At 45.3% G+C, this 16334-nt stretch overlaps 1 protein-coding gene across 4 annotated transcripts in view; it reads right to left on the bottom strand.

Moving 5' to 3' along the window:
* The window catches only part of tncb (tenascin Cb), a 71574-nt gene that overhangs the window by 19430 nt on the left and 35810 nt on the right, over positions 1–16334 (bottom strand). For all 4 annotated transcript variants that reach the window (XM_068311556.1, XM_068311555.1, XM_068311557.1 and 1 more), the window contains exons 2-10: positions 15085–15654; positions 13294–14514; positions 12106–12369; positions 11277–11392; positions 10720–10873; positions 8646–8915; positions 8158–8343; positions 6495–6584; positions 5234–5497 (exon numbers count right to left, since the gene is read on the bottom strand). In XM_068311556.1, the coding sequence (XP_068167657.1) occupies positions 5234–5497; positions 6495–6584; positions 8158–8343; positions 8646–8915; positions 10720–10873; positions 11277–11392; positions 12106–12369; positions 13294–14514; positions 15085–15571 (3052 nt within the window). In that variant the 5' untranslated portion in view covers positions 15572–15654. The remainder of the gene's footprint in view (positions 1–5233; positions 5498–6494; positions 6585–8157; positions 8344–8645; positions 8916–10719; positions 10874–11276; positions 11393–12105; positions 12370–13293; positions 14515–15084; positions 15655–16334) is intronic.

Here is a 16334-nt window from a genome sequence, read left to right as displayed (position 1 = left end):
GAAGGAACGGTTGGGGCCTCGAGCAGACGACATGCTGCTTCAGACAGACATTGAATGTCTGACATGTCGAGTTTCAGCCTTGCTTTCAGTGTTGGTATCTGTGGTAAAGTTGAGTACATTTCTCCATGTTCTGAGGGTGTTTCTGAGGGTGTATTAACTAACATCAACGAAGTAAAACATGTAGTTTATCATAACCTGTGGATAGTGAACATCATTTTCCATGGTCTGCTTTTTAATATCCAAAACATCTGATTCTTTGTTGGGGATCAGCCTTTAAATAGTTGAGTGGTCCTTATACATGCTATAATTTTAAAAAAAAATTAAATAATGTCCCTCTCACCCTTGTGGGGTGGTATCTGTGTGTCATCCTCCAGCTCGGGTCCTCTACCAGAGGCCTGGGAATCTGAGGGTTCTGTCAGTATCTTATCTGTTCCTAGGACTGCGCTCTTCTGGACTGAGGCTTCAGATGTTGTTCCAGGAATCTGCTGGAGCCACTCTTCCAGTTTGGGGGTCACTGCCCCAAGTGCTCCTACTACCACGGGGACCACGTTAACCTTGACCTTCCACATCTGTTCCAGCTGTTCTTTCAACCCTTGGTACTTCTCAATCTTTTCATGTTCCTTCTTCCTGATGTTGGCGTCAGCTGGAATCTCCACATCTATCACTATATATATATATATATATATATATATATATATATATATATATATATATATACAGTGATACCTCTGTACTCGACCATAATCCGTTCTGAGGTGGTGGTTGACCACCGATTTGTTCGACCACCGAAACCAATTTTCCCATAAGAAATAATGGAAAGTATTTTAATCCGTTATTACCATTTAGAAAAATACCTAAAATATTATAAGAACGTGTATCTAAACAACAATGAATACGTAAATGTGCACAAGCAGTACATGATAAAGATAAAGCATTATAAACCATTTTGTATAATTTACTTTACGTTTTAGAGAGTGGTTGATGGCACTAGCGTCATCATGGAAGGGGAATCCCTTCCATGATGACGCTAGGTAACGCGCCTCCAGGGGTTTTGTCCCTTCTCTCTCTCTTCCGTGGAGGTGAATCTGGCTGGGCAGTAGCCTTCCTCTTTTCTTTAAGAAGGAACCTGTCCATTGTCAGTTGCTTCTGCTTCAACATAGTAGAAATGGTTGACTTTCATTTCGTACTGCGACGCGAGGTCGGACACTCGTACACCACTTTCATATTTTGCTATAATTTCCGTACGTCTTTGCGTACGTAATTTGCGTAAGTGTTACTCCGCTGGCGGTCTGAGTCGAACTGACGCTTACCCGCTGGCCGAGGAGCGCGTTCGGGTCGACTCGGCTAGTCGAGTACCGAAAATCGGTTCGGGGTCCGATACATTTTCTACTCGAATTTTTTGGTCGAGCACCGATTTGGTCGAGTATAGAGGCGGTCGAGTACAGAGGTATCACTGTGTATATATATATATATATATATATATATATATATATATATATATATATATATATATATATATATATATATATATATATATATATACACGGAGAGAAGTCAGCCAGCTAGCCGAGCTACAGAAGGGGAACATGGTGAATAAAGGGGCACCCAGGAAATACAGCAAGCTCTCCATACCTGAAGCACTCGAAACTGCCAAACAGAGACTAACAGCTCTGGCTACCCGACTGAAGCGATACACCAAGGAGATTGAGGCCAGGAGAATAAACAAGACCTTCTCCACTCAACCAGCAAAGGTGTACTCTCAGTGGCAGGGAAATAGCATCCGGCCAGACCCACCAAGAGCTGAGGTGGAGAAATACTGGAAGGGCATATGGGAAAGAGTAGCATCACACAACACCGATGCCCAGTGGCTAGTGGACCTAAGGACTGACCACAGCTGCCTCCCAGAACAAGAACCAGTAACCATCTCAATGGCAGACATCCAAGAAAGAGTGTTAAAGATGAAGAGTTGGTCAGCACCGGGCCCCGATATGATCCATACATACTGGCTAAAGAAGCTGACAGCACTCCACGAGCGTCTAGCAGCACAGATGAACCAGCTGCTAAGGGATGGGACGCACCCAGAATGGTTGACTGAAGGCAGGACAGTCCTGATCATGAAAGACCCACAGAAGGAATCTACCCCATCCAACTACCGGCCAATAACCTGTCTCAGTACAACATGGAAGCTCCTGTCAGGCATCATGGCCGCTAAGATGAGTAGGCACTTGGATCAATACATGAGTGGGACACAGAAAGGAGTTGGTAGTAACACCAGGGGAGCCAAGCACCAGCTACTGGTGGACAGAGCAGTACACAGAGACTGTAAGAATAGACAGACCAACTTGTGCACCGCCTGGATTGACTACCAGAAAGCCTACGACTCAATGCCACACACGTGGATACTGGAATGTCTGGAACTGTATAAGATCAACAGGACACTAAGAGCCTTCATCAAGAACTCAATGGGGAAGTGGAAGACAACCCTGGAGACTAACTCCAAGCCAATTGCCCAAGTTAACATCAAGTGCGGCATATACCAAGGGGATGCACTATCACCACTGCTGTTCTGCATAGGCCTGAACCCCCTCAGTCACATCATCACAAAGAGTGGCTACGGATACCGATTCCGAAGCGGGACAACAATCAGCCATCTCCTCTACATGGATGACATCAAGCTGTATGCCAGGAATGAGCGAGAAATTGACTCACTGATCCACACCACCAGGATCTACAGCGACGACATAGGGATGTCATTCGGATTAGACAAATGTGGCCGGATGGTATCAAGAAGAGGCAAGATGATCAGAACTGAAGGGGTCAACCTACCAGGGGGCAGGATAGAAGACATCAAGGACAGCTACAAATACCTTGGAATCCCACAGGCTAATGGCAACCATGAGGAGGCCGCAAGGAAGTCATCCACAGACAAATACCTCCAGAGAGTAAGGCAAGTCCTGCGAAGTCAGCTGAATGGCAAGAACAAGGTCCGAGCCATCAACATGTATGCACTGCCGGTCATCAGATACCCCGCTGGGATCATAAGCTGGCCAAAGGAGGAGATAGAAGCCACAGATATCAAGACTAGAAAGCTCCTCACCATGCATGGAGGGTTTCACCCCAAGTCCAGCATCCTGAGGCTGTACACTAAGCGGAAAGAGGGAGGCCGAGGACTAGTGAGCATCAGGGCCACTGTCCAGGATGAGACATCAAAAATCCAAGAGTACATCAGGAAGATGGCCCCAACAGATGAACTGCTCAGTGAATGCCTTAGACAGCAGAAACCTGAGGAGGAAGAGGAGGAGGAGGAGGAGACAACATGGAGGGACAAGCCCCTACACGGCATGTACCACCGTCAAATAGAGGAAGTGGCTGATATAAAGAAGACCTACCAATGGCTGAATAAAGCTGGACTGACAGACAGCACAGAGGCACTGATCATGGCAGCACAAGAACAGGCCCTAAGTACAAGAGCAATAGAGGCCAATATCTACCACAGTAGATCTGACCCAAGGTGCAGGCTATGTAAAGAAGCCCCAGAGTCAGTCCAGCATGTGGTAGCAGGGTGTAAGATGCTCGCCAGCTCAGCATACATGGAAAGGCACAACCAAGTAGCTGTGATAGTGTACAGGAACATCTGTACCCGGTATGGACTAGAAGTACCCAAATCCCAATGGGACATACCACCGAAGGTGGTTGAGAACAGCAAGGCTAAGATCCTGTGGGACTTCAGCTTCCAGACCGACAAACAGCTACTGGCTAACAAACCGGACATTGTGGTGATGGACAAAGAGCAGAAGAGAGCAGTGGTGATAGATGTGGCGATTCCAGCTGATGCCAACATCAGGAAGAAGGAACACGAAAAGATTGAGAAATATCAAGGGTTGAAAGAACAGCTGGAACAGATGTGGAAGGTCAAGGTTAATGTGGTCCCCGTGGTAGTAGGAGCACTTGGGGCAGTGACCCCCAAACTGGAAGAGTGGCTCCAGCAGATTCCTGGAACAACATCTGAAGCCTCAGTCCAGAAGAGCGCAGTCCTAGGAACAGCTAAGATACTGACAGAACCCTCAGACTCCCAGGCCTCTGGTAGAGGACCCGAGCTTGAGGAATGCACACAGATACCACCCCACAAGGGTGAGAGGGACATTATTATTATATATATATGACGAATTCCGTGATATAGTGACAAACTATTTATCTTATTGTTTAGGGTAATTTAAACGTTTGTGACCCCCCCCCCCCATACTGATATTAAACCACCTTCTATCTGTATGACCTTTAAAACACTCTGATAGACTGTTTAAAGCACTTTTGTGTCTCATGGAAGTCAGAGACTCACGGAACGGAGCGCACTTCCGGATGCCGTCAGCCAATAGAATGTGCTTACGGTATCATGGGACTACCCACCAAAAATCTGCAATCAGGTGAAGTAACAAATATTGATGCACAAATGTGTGAGGTCGCACTGTATGTACGTATATATGTATATGTGTATTCGGTGGTAAAGATCATCTCTTTTCTATCAGGTCACATGACAGGAACTACCTCAATAACAACTAACGGTTAACCCTGCATAGATAGATAGATCTAATCACATTAAAATCCCCAGGCTAACCTGCACAGGTTGCTATGCTAGTCTACTGTTGACCTCAAAGTTGAAACTTAGAGGTCAACAGTAGATTGATGACATCATGTCAAGTGATGCTGGACTAAAGTCTTGTGCAGACATCAGTGGAGTTTGTGGTCCTCCAGTCTGGTCCAGGACACACCAGCATCCACACTGATGCCCCCCAACCCCCAAGACATACAGTATACAGTACAGTACATACAGTATAGTAAGAACAAAAATGATTCTTGACTATGTTCACCTTCCCGTGAACGGTCAGTCAGAACGGTCAGTTCAAGGTCCAAACAGAGATATTAGACTGTTACTTCATTTAAACACATCCAGTGGAACCCTGCGAGGCGAGGGCTTTGGTTTGGAAGAACACGACAACGATTCTGGAAAACCACACAAAAGACAAACAACCACACACTCACACCTCTGGTCAATTTAGAGTGATCAGTTCACCTCAGCTGTTTGTTTGTGAAGGTGGGAGGAAGCCCGAGAACCCAAAGACACAGACATTTTGACCTTACATCTGCTCACACCAAGTAGACACTCCAAACAAGAACTAGGGCTCAGTTGGAAAACGTAGCTTTTCCAGAACCAGAACATGTTTGTTGCCGTGCTGACCTGTTGGAGCTGAGATGGTGGCGGGTCTGCTGGTCCTGGCGCCCCTCTCGGCACTGATGCTGATGGTGTAGAGCATGCCTGGGCTGAGGCCTTTGAGGATGTGAAACTCGGCGCTGCCTCCAACTACTTCCTCGGTCCTGTGGCCGTCAGCAGATACAGAAACCAGTCTGAAGGAGTCCAGCTTGGCCAGAGGGCGTTTCCACTCCACCATCATGGTGGTCTCTGTCACCTCAGACACAGTCAGGTCTTTAGGAGCATCGAGACCTAGTTAGAGCGGCAGAGAAAAAGATTTGATCTACATGGCTTTCTTTGTTGGGAACAGAATGCTAATTCATTCAGACAATCTGACATTAATAAATGATTTTTATGAAATTGTTGAATGTCAGACTCCTTTCAAATTCCTTCCAGATTTCCTTTCTATTTTCTGTCTGGTCAAGTCATGAATCCATCTCAGCACCAATGGTGACTGTTGTTTGGTCTCAATCACTGATCATTGGTCATGGTACCACTTTTGTTTTTAAAACCCTAACCCCTAACCTCTAACCCTAACCCCAAACATGAACCCTTAATGCTAATGCTAACCCTAACACTATCTCTAACCCCTAACAGTGGCTCAGCGGTAGAGCAGACAGCGCCAGCCATCGGTGGTTCGATTCCCGCTCCAGCCAGACATCTTCAGAGTGTGAGCTGACAGCGGGAGGTGTCAGCTCACCTCCCAGCCACTGCCGAGGCGCCCTTGAGCAAGGCACCCCCCCCCCCCCACAAGCCGCTCATTGGGGTGCACCCCGAAGTCGCGACCCGTCCCTTTACCTCTCTTGTACTAATTGTCATTAACTGCATGCCTACAGGCCCCTAGTGTGTGTTGTGTTCAGGGACCTGTATAGGATGTGTGTGTGTGTGTGTGTGTGTGTGTGTGTGTGTGTGTGTGTGTGTGTGTGTGTGTGTGTGTGTGTGTGTGTGTGTGTGTGTGTGTGTCCACTCTGACTAACACATATATATACATGTACAAAAAAAACAAAGCTGGAGTTGAAAACATAATTTCCCCATTGTGTGGACGAATAAAGTGGATTTAATCTTTTAATCTTTAACCCCTAACCCTAACGCTAACTCTAATCACAACCCCAAACCCTAACCATGCTGTCCACAGCTGATATCAGACACGCAGAATATCAGTACTTTATATAAGACAGAGTGTATAAAACATACATAGACTTTAAAGTGATTCTACACAGGAATGACTGCGTAGCTGGAAGCGTCTCACCAGTCACTGCATTGGTGGTTGTCGGCAGACTCTCGCGCTCATCTTTCACCGCTGTCACACCCATCCCATACTCTGTGCCCGGTCTCAGGCCTGTCAGAATAGAACACGTTAGAACCACTGCACAAAGAACAGCCTCCTTGTTTCAGTACCAACACAACCAAAAGATGAGGACTCTGGGTTCAGGTGGTCAGTGGACACAACACTGGGTCTGATACTGGTCACCGGGTCTGATACTGGTCACTGGGTCTGATACTGGTCACTGGGTCTGATACTGGTCACTGGGTCTGATACTGGTCACTGGGTCTGATACTGATCATTGGGTCTGATACTGGTCACTGGGTCTGATACTGGTCACTGGGTCTGATACTGATCATTGGGTCTGATACTGATCGTTGGGTCTGATACTGGTCACTGGTCTGATACTGATCGTTGGGTCTGATACTGATCACTGGGTCTGATACTGATCGTTGGGTCTGATACTGATCGTTGGGTCTGATACTAGATATTGGGTCTGATACTGGTCACTGGGTCTGATACTGGTCACTGGGTCTGATACTGGTCACTGGGTCTGATACTGATCATTGGGTCTGATACTGGTCACTGGGTCTGATACTGGTCACTGGGTCTGATACTGATCATTGGGTCTGATACTGATCGTTGGGTCTGATACTGGTCACTGGTCTGATACTGATCGTTGGGTCTGATACTGATCGTTGGGTCTGATACTAGATATTGGGTCTGATACTGATCGTTGGGTCTGATACTGATCATTGGGTCTGATACTGGTCACTGGGTCTGATACTGGTCACTGGGTCTGATACTGGTCACTGGGTCTGATACTGGTCACTGGTCTGATACTGATCATTGGGTCTGATACTGGTCACTGGTCTGATACTGATCGTTGGGTCTGATACTGATCACTGGGTCTGATACTGATCATTGGGTCTGATACTGGTCACTGGTCTGATACTGATCGTTGGGTCTGATACTGATCGTTGGGTCTGATACTGATCACTGGGTCTGATACTGGTCACTGGGTCTGATACTGATCACTGGGTCTGATACTGGTCACTGGGTCTGATACTGATCACTGGGTCTGATACTGATCACTGGGTCTGATACTGATCATTGGGTCTGATACTGATCACTGGGTCTGATACTGGTCACTGGGTCTGATACTGATCACTGGGTCTGATACTGATCGTTGGGTCTGATACTGATCGTTGGGTCTGATACTAGATATTGGGTCTGATCCTGATCGTTGGGTCTGATACCAGTTATTGGGTCTGATTGCCATGCTGTAGCACATAATGGAGTTGTATAACTTGAAAGATATACTGACTGAGTCCGTTTTGAGTCATCAGTTCACAAATTAGGTTCTGAACTAACTAGGTTTGGAATAATTATTTAACATAAACATTGTATTTATATTTATGTTATTATTATTTATGTTTATCGTTTATGTTTACACTGTTTACGTTGGTGTATTTTTTACACCAGTCCTACTTTGTATGCTTTCAATTGCCCCTTGGGGACTAAAAATCCTAAGTGGACCATCAGGTGAGGTTATTGCCAGGTTCTTGTATCTTGCACACTGCTAATAGATCCATTAACACAAATTAAGGTTTGTGCGTGTGAGTTTGGGTTATTGGGGTTCCAGTACCATTGATCTTGGCCCTGGTGCTGTCCTTTGGTCCCGGGTTGAAGAGCAGCTCTCCATGCTCGCCTCCTGACAGAGGTCCGTACTTGATGCGGTAGTTGTCAACCAGAGCTTGACTGTTCTTCCATTCTAGAGTGATACTCTCATCTGTCAGTTCCACAGTCTGCAGGTCTCTGGGGGCATCCAGGTCTGCAAGACAGAAGTGGTCTTTATGTGGGAATGACCTTGCCTTCAACTAAAATTAGCAGAATTTCTAATCTAGGACCTGACCTTAAATGGAGCCTAAGACTGACATTTCAAAAGACATTTTGTCTTCCAAATAACAGCAAGACATCCTCAAATGTAGGCCTACTTAAAGTATATGTGGTCCTTACACACAGGTTGTCTACACTAACAGGTAACTCACTGCTCTGTTCTGCTCAGTCGGGTACAAGAATTTATGCAAAGCATTCACACAGATCAGGCAAAAACACCAAATTTTCAGGTTTAACCTGTGAGGAAAGATTCGAAGACAGTGATGCTGGTCCGTTGTCCCCTGTGTGCTGTCAGAGACACCTCATACTGGGTGTCCGGGGCGAGGCCTCCCAGGTGGTACTGGGAGTCAGTAGAGGACAGTTCCACCACTTTGCGATCAGCTGGCCTGGAGCTGGGTCCGTAGGAGACACTAACCCCATCCACCTCAGCCACAGGTTGAAACCAGGTCACCAGTGCTGTGGTGTCTGTCACATCACGTATGGCCACATGGGTGGGGGCATCAATTCCTGGAGAAGAACGGAATGATGTTGTCTCATGAGCAAAATCATCTTGTTGACTGTTGCTTCTTTCATTTAACGCATTTGGACTCGTTCACCCAACAAGATTCGTTCAGACATGATACCATCATCAGTTTTAGGTCATCAACTCAAACCAAACAGAACCAGAGACAGACGGGGAAAAATTCCTTCATGAGGAAAAAACTCTGGACTGGACGACAGACATCCGCAATTGAGTGGAAGAGAAATACAATCTCTGAAACTCCGAACCAGCCGCTCTGCTCTGAAGAAGCCTCCTGGACTAGAGTCCGGTGGATTATATTCAATAGAGAGATCGACCACAGAAGTTCTACCTCAGCAAAATCCACTACCCATTGTACCCGTAATGACCTGTTCTCCATGTTGACCTCAAATTGGGTCAGGAGATCATAAAGATCTTAATTACAATTCAGAATTCATAGTCAGTTGCTGGTAAATGATGAAGCTTTAGCATCTTGGCAGTGGTGATGCTTCTCTAAGATGCTCTCATCAGTCCACTGATAATGCTAAAACTTCAAATGTTGAATTAGAATGTCTCCCTGAAGACATATATAGAGCAATATTTATTCACAGTGATAGCACCACCTGCTGATGAATACTAAATAGTACAGGTAGTCCTCAAGATACAAACATCCAACTTACACCAGGCTTTGTGGGAAATATGACCCTTCACCATAACACAGGAAGTTACAGTAACCCCTCGCGTATTCGAGATGCACGGCTTCACTGCATCGCGGATTTTTAGTAGGTAGTCACGTGATACCATACGCGCATTCTATTGGCTGACAGGATCCAGAAGTGTGCTGCTTTCAGCGACTCACGAAACCCAGCGCACTTACGTGTATTAAAGAAACACTTTTCTTTTACACAAAGTGCTTTAAACAGTCTATCAGAGTGTTTTAAAGGTAATACAGATAGAAGGTGGTTTAATATCAGTATGGGGGGGGGTTCAGAAACGTTTACATTACCGTAAATAATAAAACAAATAGTTTACTGCTGTATCGCAGAATTTTACTTTTCTTGGGTGGTCCTGGAACGCATTAACTGTGAGTAACGAGGGATCACTGTATAGTAACTCCACTGCCAGTGTTCCACTCTGGCCTCAAGACTTCTGTCACGAAGGCACAATATTCACTGATAACAATTAAAAATATCCAAATACTTTGTGTGCTTTTCTCAAAACTTTCACACGGTGGTCATCACCGAACATAATCAAAAAGAAGTGAATTGCTAAGGGCTGTCCACTACTGTATATCAAACCACCTTCTATCTGTTTGACCTTTAAAACACTCTGATTGACTGTTTAAAGCACTTTTGTGTCTCACGAAAGTCCAAGACTCACGGAACGTAGCGCACTTCAGGATGCCGTCAACCAATAGAATGCACATACGGTATCACGTGACTGCCGACCAAAAATCCACGATGAGGTGAAGTTGTGAGCTTTGATGCGGGAATACACAAGGACATACTTTACTTTTAAGGCAAAAAACAAATGAGAGCATTACGTTCATATAGCTCTGTTCTCATCTAAGTCATTCAAGCCTTACAAACCGGCCAGTATTCACCTAATTAAACAGACACTCATAGATCAGTGGTGACACTCATGATGTGTAATGTGACTCCTGCTCACTAGAGGTAGTAACCATTCACACAATGTGAAGCGCAGTACTAGTGAAAAACATTTTGAAATGCAGACTGCATTTGCTTGGGATCAAAACACCAACTTAGTGACGGTGACCACAACAGTGTGGATGGGTGGATGTTCAAAACTCACTTGTGACCACGTTCTTGAATGCAGGTGGTCCACGCTTGTTGTTCTTCACCACCTCTAACTTGACCTCATACTCCTGGCCAGGACCCAGGCCCGACTGCTCAAAGGTGGTTTCTGGACGACCCAGTGTGTTCAGAATCTCACCATCCTCCTCTTTCTGCAAACACAGAAAAAACTCAGTCATCAACCACTTTAATGTCTTCAATCCAAACATAATATATGGAATGGGAAGGAAAATCTGTCAGATGATACAACCCCCCCCCAAAAAAAACTGCATTCTGAGCAGCAACTGGAATGAGATTTGAGAATGGACGCTGACCCAAACAGGACTTTTGGCTGTGCTTGATGGTCATTGTTGAAGTCAGGACAGGATGATAGTTTAAACGTCTGTGATATTGGGTTCTGATCAGACTGTACAATTTTCCACAGGACAATCTTCAGTTATAAATGACTGAATCTGAAGCAGGTAGTCTGCAGTGCTTTGTATATGGTACCTACCATAGGAACCCTTGTACATTAAGGCTCAACTGCATTCTGGAAAACAACAGATAGTCACTCACTGTGTTTCTGAAAACGAGATTCCAGCCATCGAAGGGAATGTCCAGTGGGTCCCAATGCACCTCCACTGACGACTCCCTGACTGACTTGAACTTTAGGCCACCGGGTTCAGGAAGATCTGGGTGGTACAGAGCAAAAGGGTCTACATTTCATCAAAATTTCAAAATTAATTGTGTTTTCTATTAAAAAGGTTCATATAGTCTTACGTTTCATTTAGGGTTAATATTATAATAAAGAGATTTAAAAAATGGATAATGAGGAAAAAGCATTTATTGTTTTGGTGTTTGAAATTAAAGATAGTCCCTTAAAAGCCTCTGTATCCTGTGGCTCAATTAGCATTCAGACACTTCCCCACCACAAATATTTGGAGATCAAGACAGATTAAATGAGAAGGGGGAATACCGGTACTATAAAGCAAGTTTATCATATCCATAATATATACGTATGTATCTGCCACAATTACTCTAAATAGTCAGACAATCTAGTTAACGTCGCTGTAAGTCAACCCAACACAATCTAAGCAGTAGTGAATGCGCAAAAGAAGACTGGTGTTTACAAGGTCTGACAAAAACACGTCCAGCAGGAGAAGCAGCAGAGCATCCAGTTCATCTATAGGGACCATTGAATACATTAATAGTTATTAAATATTTAACATGAATTATTGTAATTTATGCTTGTTTAGGTAGGACATTTTTTTATCTTGGCATTCAACATTTGCATAATAAATAAACTGAGTAATCCAATGGAAATATGTAATTTTTGATTATGCTATATGTAATCTAATTTATGGGCTGTATTTGGTTCTCTCTTCCACATAGAGGGGTAACATACGTGTAGCCACCCTAGCACTGACAGGAACACTCCTCTTGTTGTTGAGCACAGCATAGACGTTGATCAAATACTCCACACCAGGCTCCAGCTCCTGGATAGTGGTCATCTTTTGGTCCCCAGGCACCTGCATGTTCAGCTCCAGACCTCCAGGGGCAGTGGGCACGTAAGTGATCAGGTACTCCGTGACACGCATCTCATTCTCCCAGGACAGGTCCACTGCCTCTGGAGTGACCTCTACTACCGTTAGGTCCTTGGGAGGAGAGACTGTGGAGAGACACTGAAAATCAGTGATTTGTAATGAGGGTTTTCAAAGTGTCACTGAGCGCTGTAGATACTACACGGCAGGGAATGTGTCTCAGTCAGTAACTGATTTGTTGACATTTTTACAGCAGATGACATTTTCAAAAGGCAGATAAAATAAATTGATCAGATGCGAAGATTTTTGTGGAAATAAGGCAGACTAAAGAACTCAGAAACTTGAAGACTTTCTTGAAAATGCCACTGAAGTATTTATGTTGTTGCTCGATGTGGATTATGACCAGTAATCCACAGTACGACCCTGTGGAACCTTTGGACCATGTAAATTGAACTCTCACCCCATTGCAGAGGGTAAGGCTACCTTGACACCTTCACTAATGTAAAACATGCATGTCTCTGATAGCCAATTGTTTAGTTTGAGAATTTGCCAACATTGGGGCTTTGGTTTAGTCTGAGCCTAAGCTTGGTCAGAACCAAAATTACATGAATAAACCACCTAAAACAAGGTAAAAGACTAAAAAAACAAGACTAAAAGCCCAAACCTCAGATCAATTAAAAAAAGGGTGATCTTGATCACATAAAATGATAGGTGGTTCTAATCTGGAAACACTTTTGGGATCCACTGGAACACTATGACCGGTGTTAAAATACGTAGAGAACTGTCAAGGCTAGCTAGACGGCTTATCTTTACCACAGTCTTTGTGTCAAGAATTTTGATTCTGCAAGTTCAAACAAACTCTCTGGATTGCAGCTGTTGATGTTTGCAGTGATTCCACAAAAATTTTATCAAGGTAGAAACTCCAACATCAGACAAGGTCAAACCGATTGATGTCAAGTGATGGAGGATTGCTAAACAGAGGTCAGTTAATTAAAGAAAGAAAACTATGATAAACTTATAGAAAGCTCCTCATATGTATGCTCACGTCTTACCTTCTGAGCAATCCTGCCCAATGAAGCCATGGTCACAAACACACTCTCCATTCTCACAGTATCCTTGGTTTTGGCAGTCACCTGGACAGGTACGTATGGAACACTCCAATCCAGTAAAACCCTCATAGCATACACAGTTGCCATCAACACAGTAGCCTCTATCAAGGCAGTTGTTGGGACATGTTATCTCACTGCAGTCCTCACCAGAGAAACCATTATCACAGACGCATTGTCCATTGACACAACGACCACGGTCCAGGCAGTCATTGGGGCAACTCAGCTCCCCACAGTCTTTGTCCTTGAAGCCAACAAAGCACACACACTTGCCATCTACACATTCTCCACGTCCCATGCAGTTTTTGGGGCAGGTTTTGATGCTGCAATCTTCTCCAGCATAGCCTTTGTCACAAACGCACTGTCCATTAACACAGCGGCCATGGTCCTGGCAGTTGTTAGGGCAAGAGACTTCACTACAGTCTTCTCCTTCATAACCTGTATCGCACACACATTCCCCATTAATACACTGCCCCCTGTTGCTGCAGTTGTCAGGGCAGGAAAGGACGGAGCAGTCTTCACCCTCAAATCCTGGATCACAGATACATTTCCCGTTGAAGCAGTGGCCTCTCTCGTTGCAGTTCTCGGGGCAGGTTAGCTTTGAGCAATCCTCTCCACTGTACCCCGTCTGGCACATGCAGTGGCCATCAACACACATGCCACGGTTGTTGCAGTTGCCAGGACAAGTGAGCTCACCACAGTCTTCTCCAGTGTAGCCTTCCTCACACTTACAAGTACCATTGACACAACGACCCCGATCGTAGCAGTCTTTTGGACAGATGAGTTCGGAGCAGTCGTATCCTGTCCACGGCTCTTCACAAACACAGTATTCATCCACACAGCGTCCACGGCCCAGGCAGTTGTTGAGGCAGTTGGTGTGGGTGCAGTCTTCACCGATGAAGCCCTCATCACAGAGGCAGGATCCGTCAATACAGTGGCCATTGTCACCACAGTCCGGCAGGCAGAGCTCAACACCACAGTCGTCCCCACCAAAGCCCTCAAAACACTCGCATTTGCCATCCATACACCGACCCTGGTCCTGGCAGTCGTTGGGGCACTCGGGTTCGGTACAGTTGGGACCCTTCCATCCAGGCTCACAGACACAGCTGCAGGTGTCGGTGCTCCAGTTCCCACGGCCGCTACAGTAGGGCTTTGTGTACACCTCACCTGGAACAACGCAACAAAACAGTCAATCGCTGATGGTCATACTGATAGGATTCGATGGCAAAGTGAAAGTGACCTCGACGACAATGGAAAATTTAATGCTATGAGAACATCCATCCATCCACAAGATTTTCTAAATTTTTTAGCTCCTTCATTTGAAATCTACGTTGATGACCTTTTCTATCTTTGTTACTGGTGTGAAACTATGGAACAATTTAGACAAGGAAGTTAGCAGTCCAGGAACACTGTCTGCCTTTAAAAAAATGTATTGAAACTTGACATTGCAAGGTTACAGAACCGGTCAAGGCCACCCTCCAGAGTCTGGGTTCTGCCCGGAGTTTCTTCCTCAATGAGGGAGTTTTTCCCTACATCTGTGACTTGTGCTTTGTAAGCTTCAGTTGGGTTTCTCTGTTTGTTAAAGTGATTTGAAATGTCTGTTGATGTGATTATACAAATGAAAGTTACAAATGAAAGTTGATTAATTGATCATAGAAGTAGATTTTCATGGACTACAAACAGACTGCCACACACTGATTGTCCTACGTCACCGTATTGAGTGAAGTCTGGACCTACCTGTGACTTGAGCTCCACAGCAGCCCCCCCCAGTGCTGCACTGCTCTCTGAGACGAGACAGCTCCGACTCCAGCATCTCCAGCCGGTTCAGGATGTTCTTCATGTCTGGCAGCTGGTCACTGCAGCCACACGCCTGCTTGGGGATACTGATGCGGTGCGTGAAAACGATCTGGTTGTCCCTGTCCTCCGTGTGTTCCGTCTGTTCACCGTTGTGCAGGTCTGTCAGGGGGCTCTGCTGTTTGAGGTCGGTGTCTCCGGGCAGGTCGACGTCGACAGAGCAAAGGGACGAGGAGGGGACGTTGATGTTGTAGACATGGTTGAACACCACGGGCTGGTCAGGGTGGGGCAGGGTGAAGTTCTCCTGGCTCTTCTTGGGCATCAGTGCCTCTCTACGGTGGCGGATTATCTTCTTGACCAGGCCGGCAGTTGAAAACTCCAGGAGCAGAACCAATGTCACACAACCGAAGACAAAACCATTCACCCCCATGATGACACCCTGAGCTGAGTCTTTGAGGAAGAAGCAAGAGACGGCAGTGGTGCTGCTTTACTTATGAAGTAGGTGTTCCTGCCCTACAATTTAAAAAAAACAGACAAAAGGACAATTTCAAGAAAACTGACTGTAATAAATTAACTCTCTTGGCTTTAATTAGTCAACATGTTTGGTTTTTTTGTTAGGCATACACATCAAAACTTGTTGGTTAACTCGAACCAAACTGAACATCACCAACATGGTCATACTGTACAGAGATAGCAGGGTGGTCACCCAACAGTCTGAGATGAATGGAGTTCAATGGAGTACGCACCAAAAGGAAAAATATAGCTGTTTTTTGAATATCATTAAGTTTTATGTACAAGGGGTTTATACAATAAATATCAGTCCATCAGTCCTTTTTTTGTGACTTCAGTCATTGTGAAATAGCATCAGAGCAGCACCAGTAGCATCGCTGGTCGTACCACAAACCACTTTACACAACGACACTTCATGACATCAATAATAATAATAATTAGTGGATTTATGTTGTGCTTTTCTAGATGGTCAAACATGTTTCACAGTGGATCCATTATTCTTTCACTTCTCATTCATACTTGCTGATAGTAAACTACTCGTGTGGCCACAGCTGCCCTGGCAAAGGTTGACGGAGGCGTGGCTCCAATCCACGCCAGTGGCCCCTCTGACCACCACCGGAACAATCACACACACCGGATCACACACACACACACACACACACACACACACACACACCACAACA

Source organism: Antennarius striatus, chromosome 3 (assembly GCF_040054535.1).
Source record: "Antennarius striatus isolate MH-2024 chromosome 3, ASM4005453v1, whole genome shotgun sequence".
Classification (NCBI taxonomy): Eukaryota; Metazoa; Chordata; class Actinopteri; order Lophiiformes; family Antennariidae; genus Antennarius; species Antennarius striatus.
Note: the sequence above shows the minus strand (reverse complement) of the source record. Positions and strands in the feature narration are given on the sequence as shown.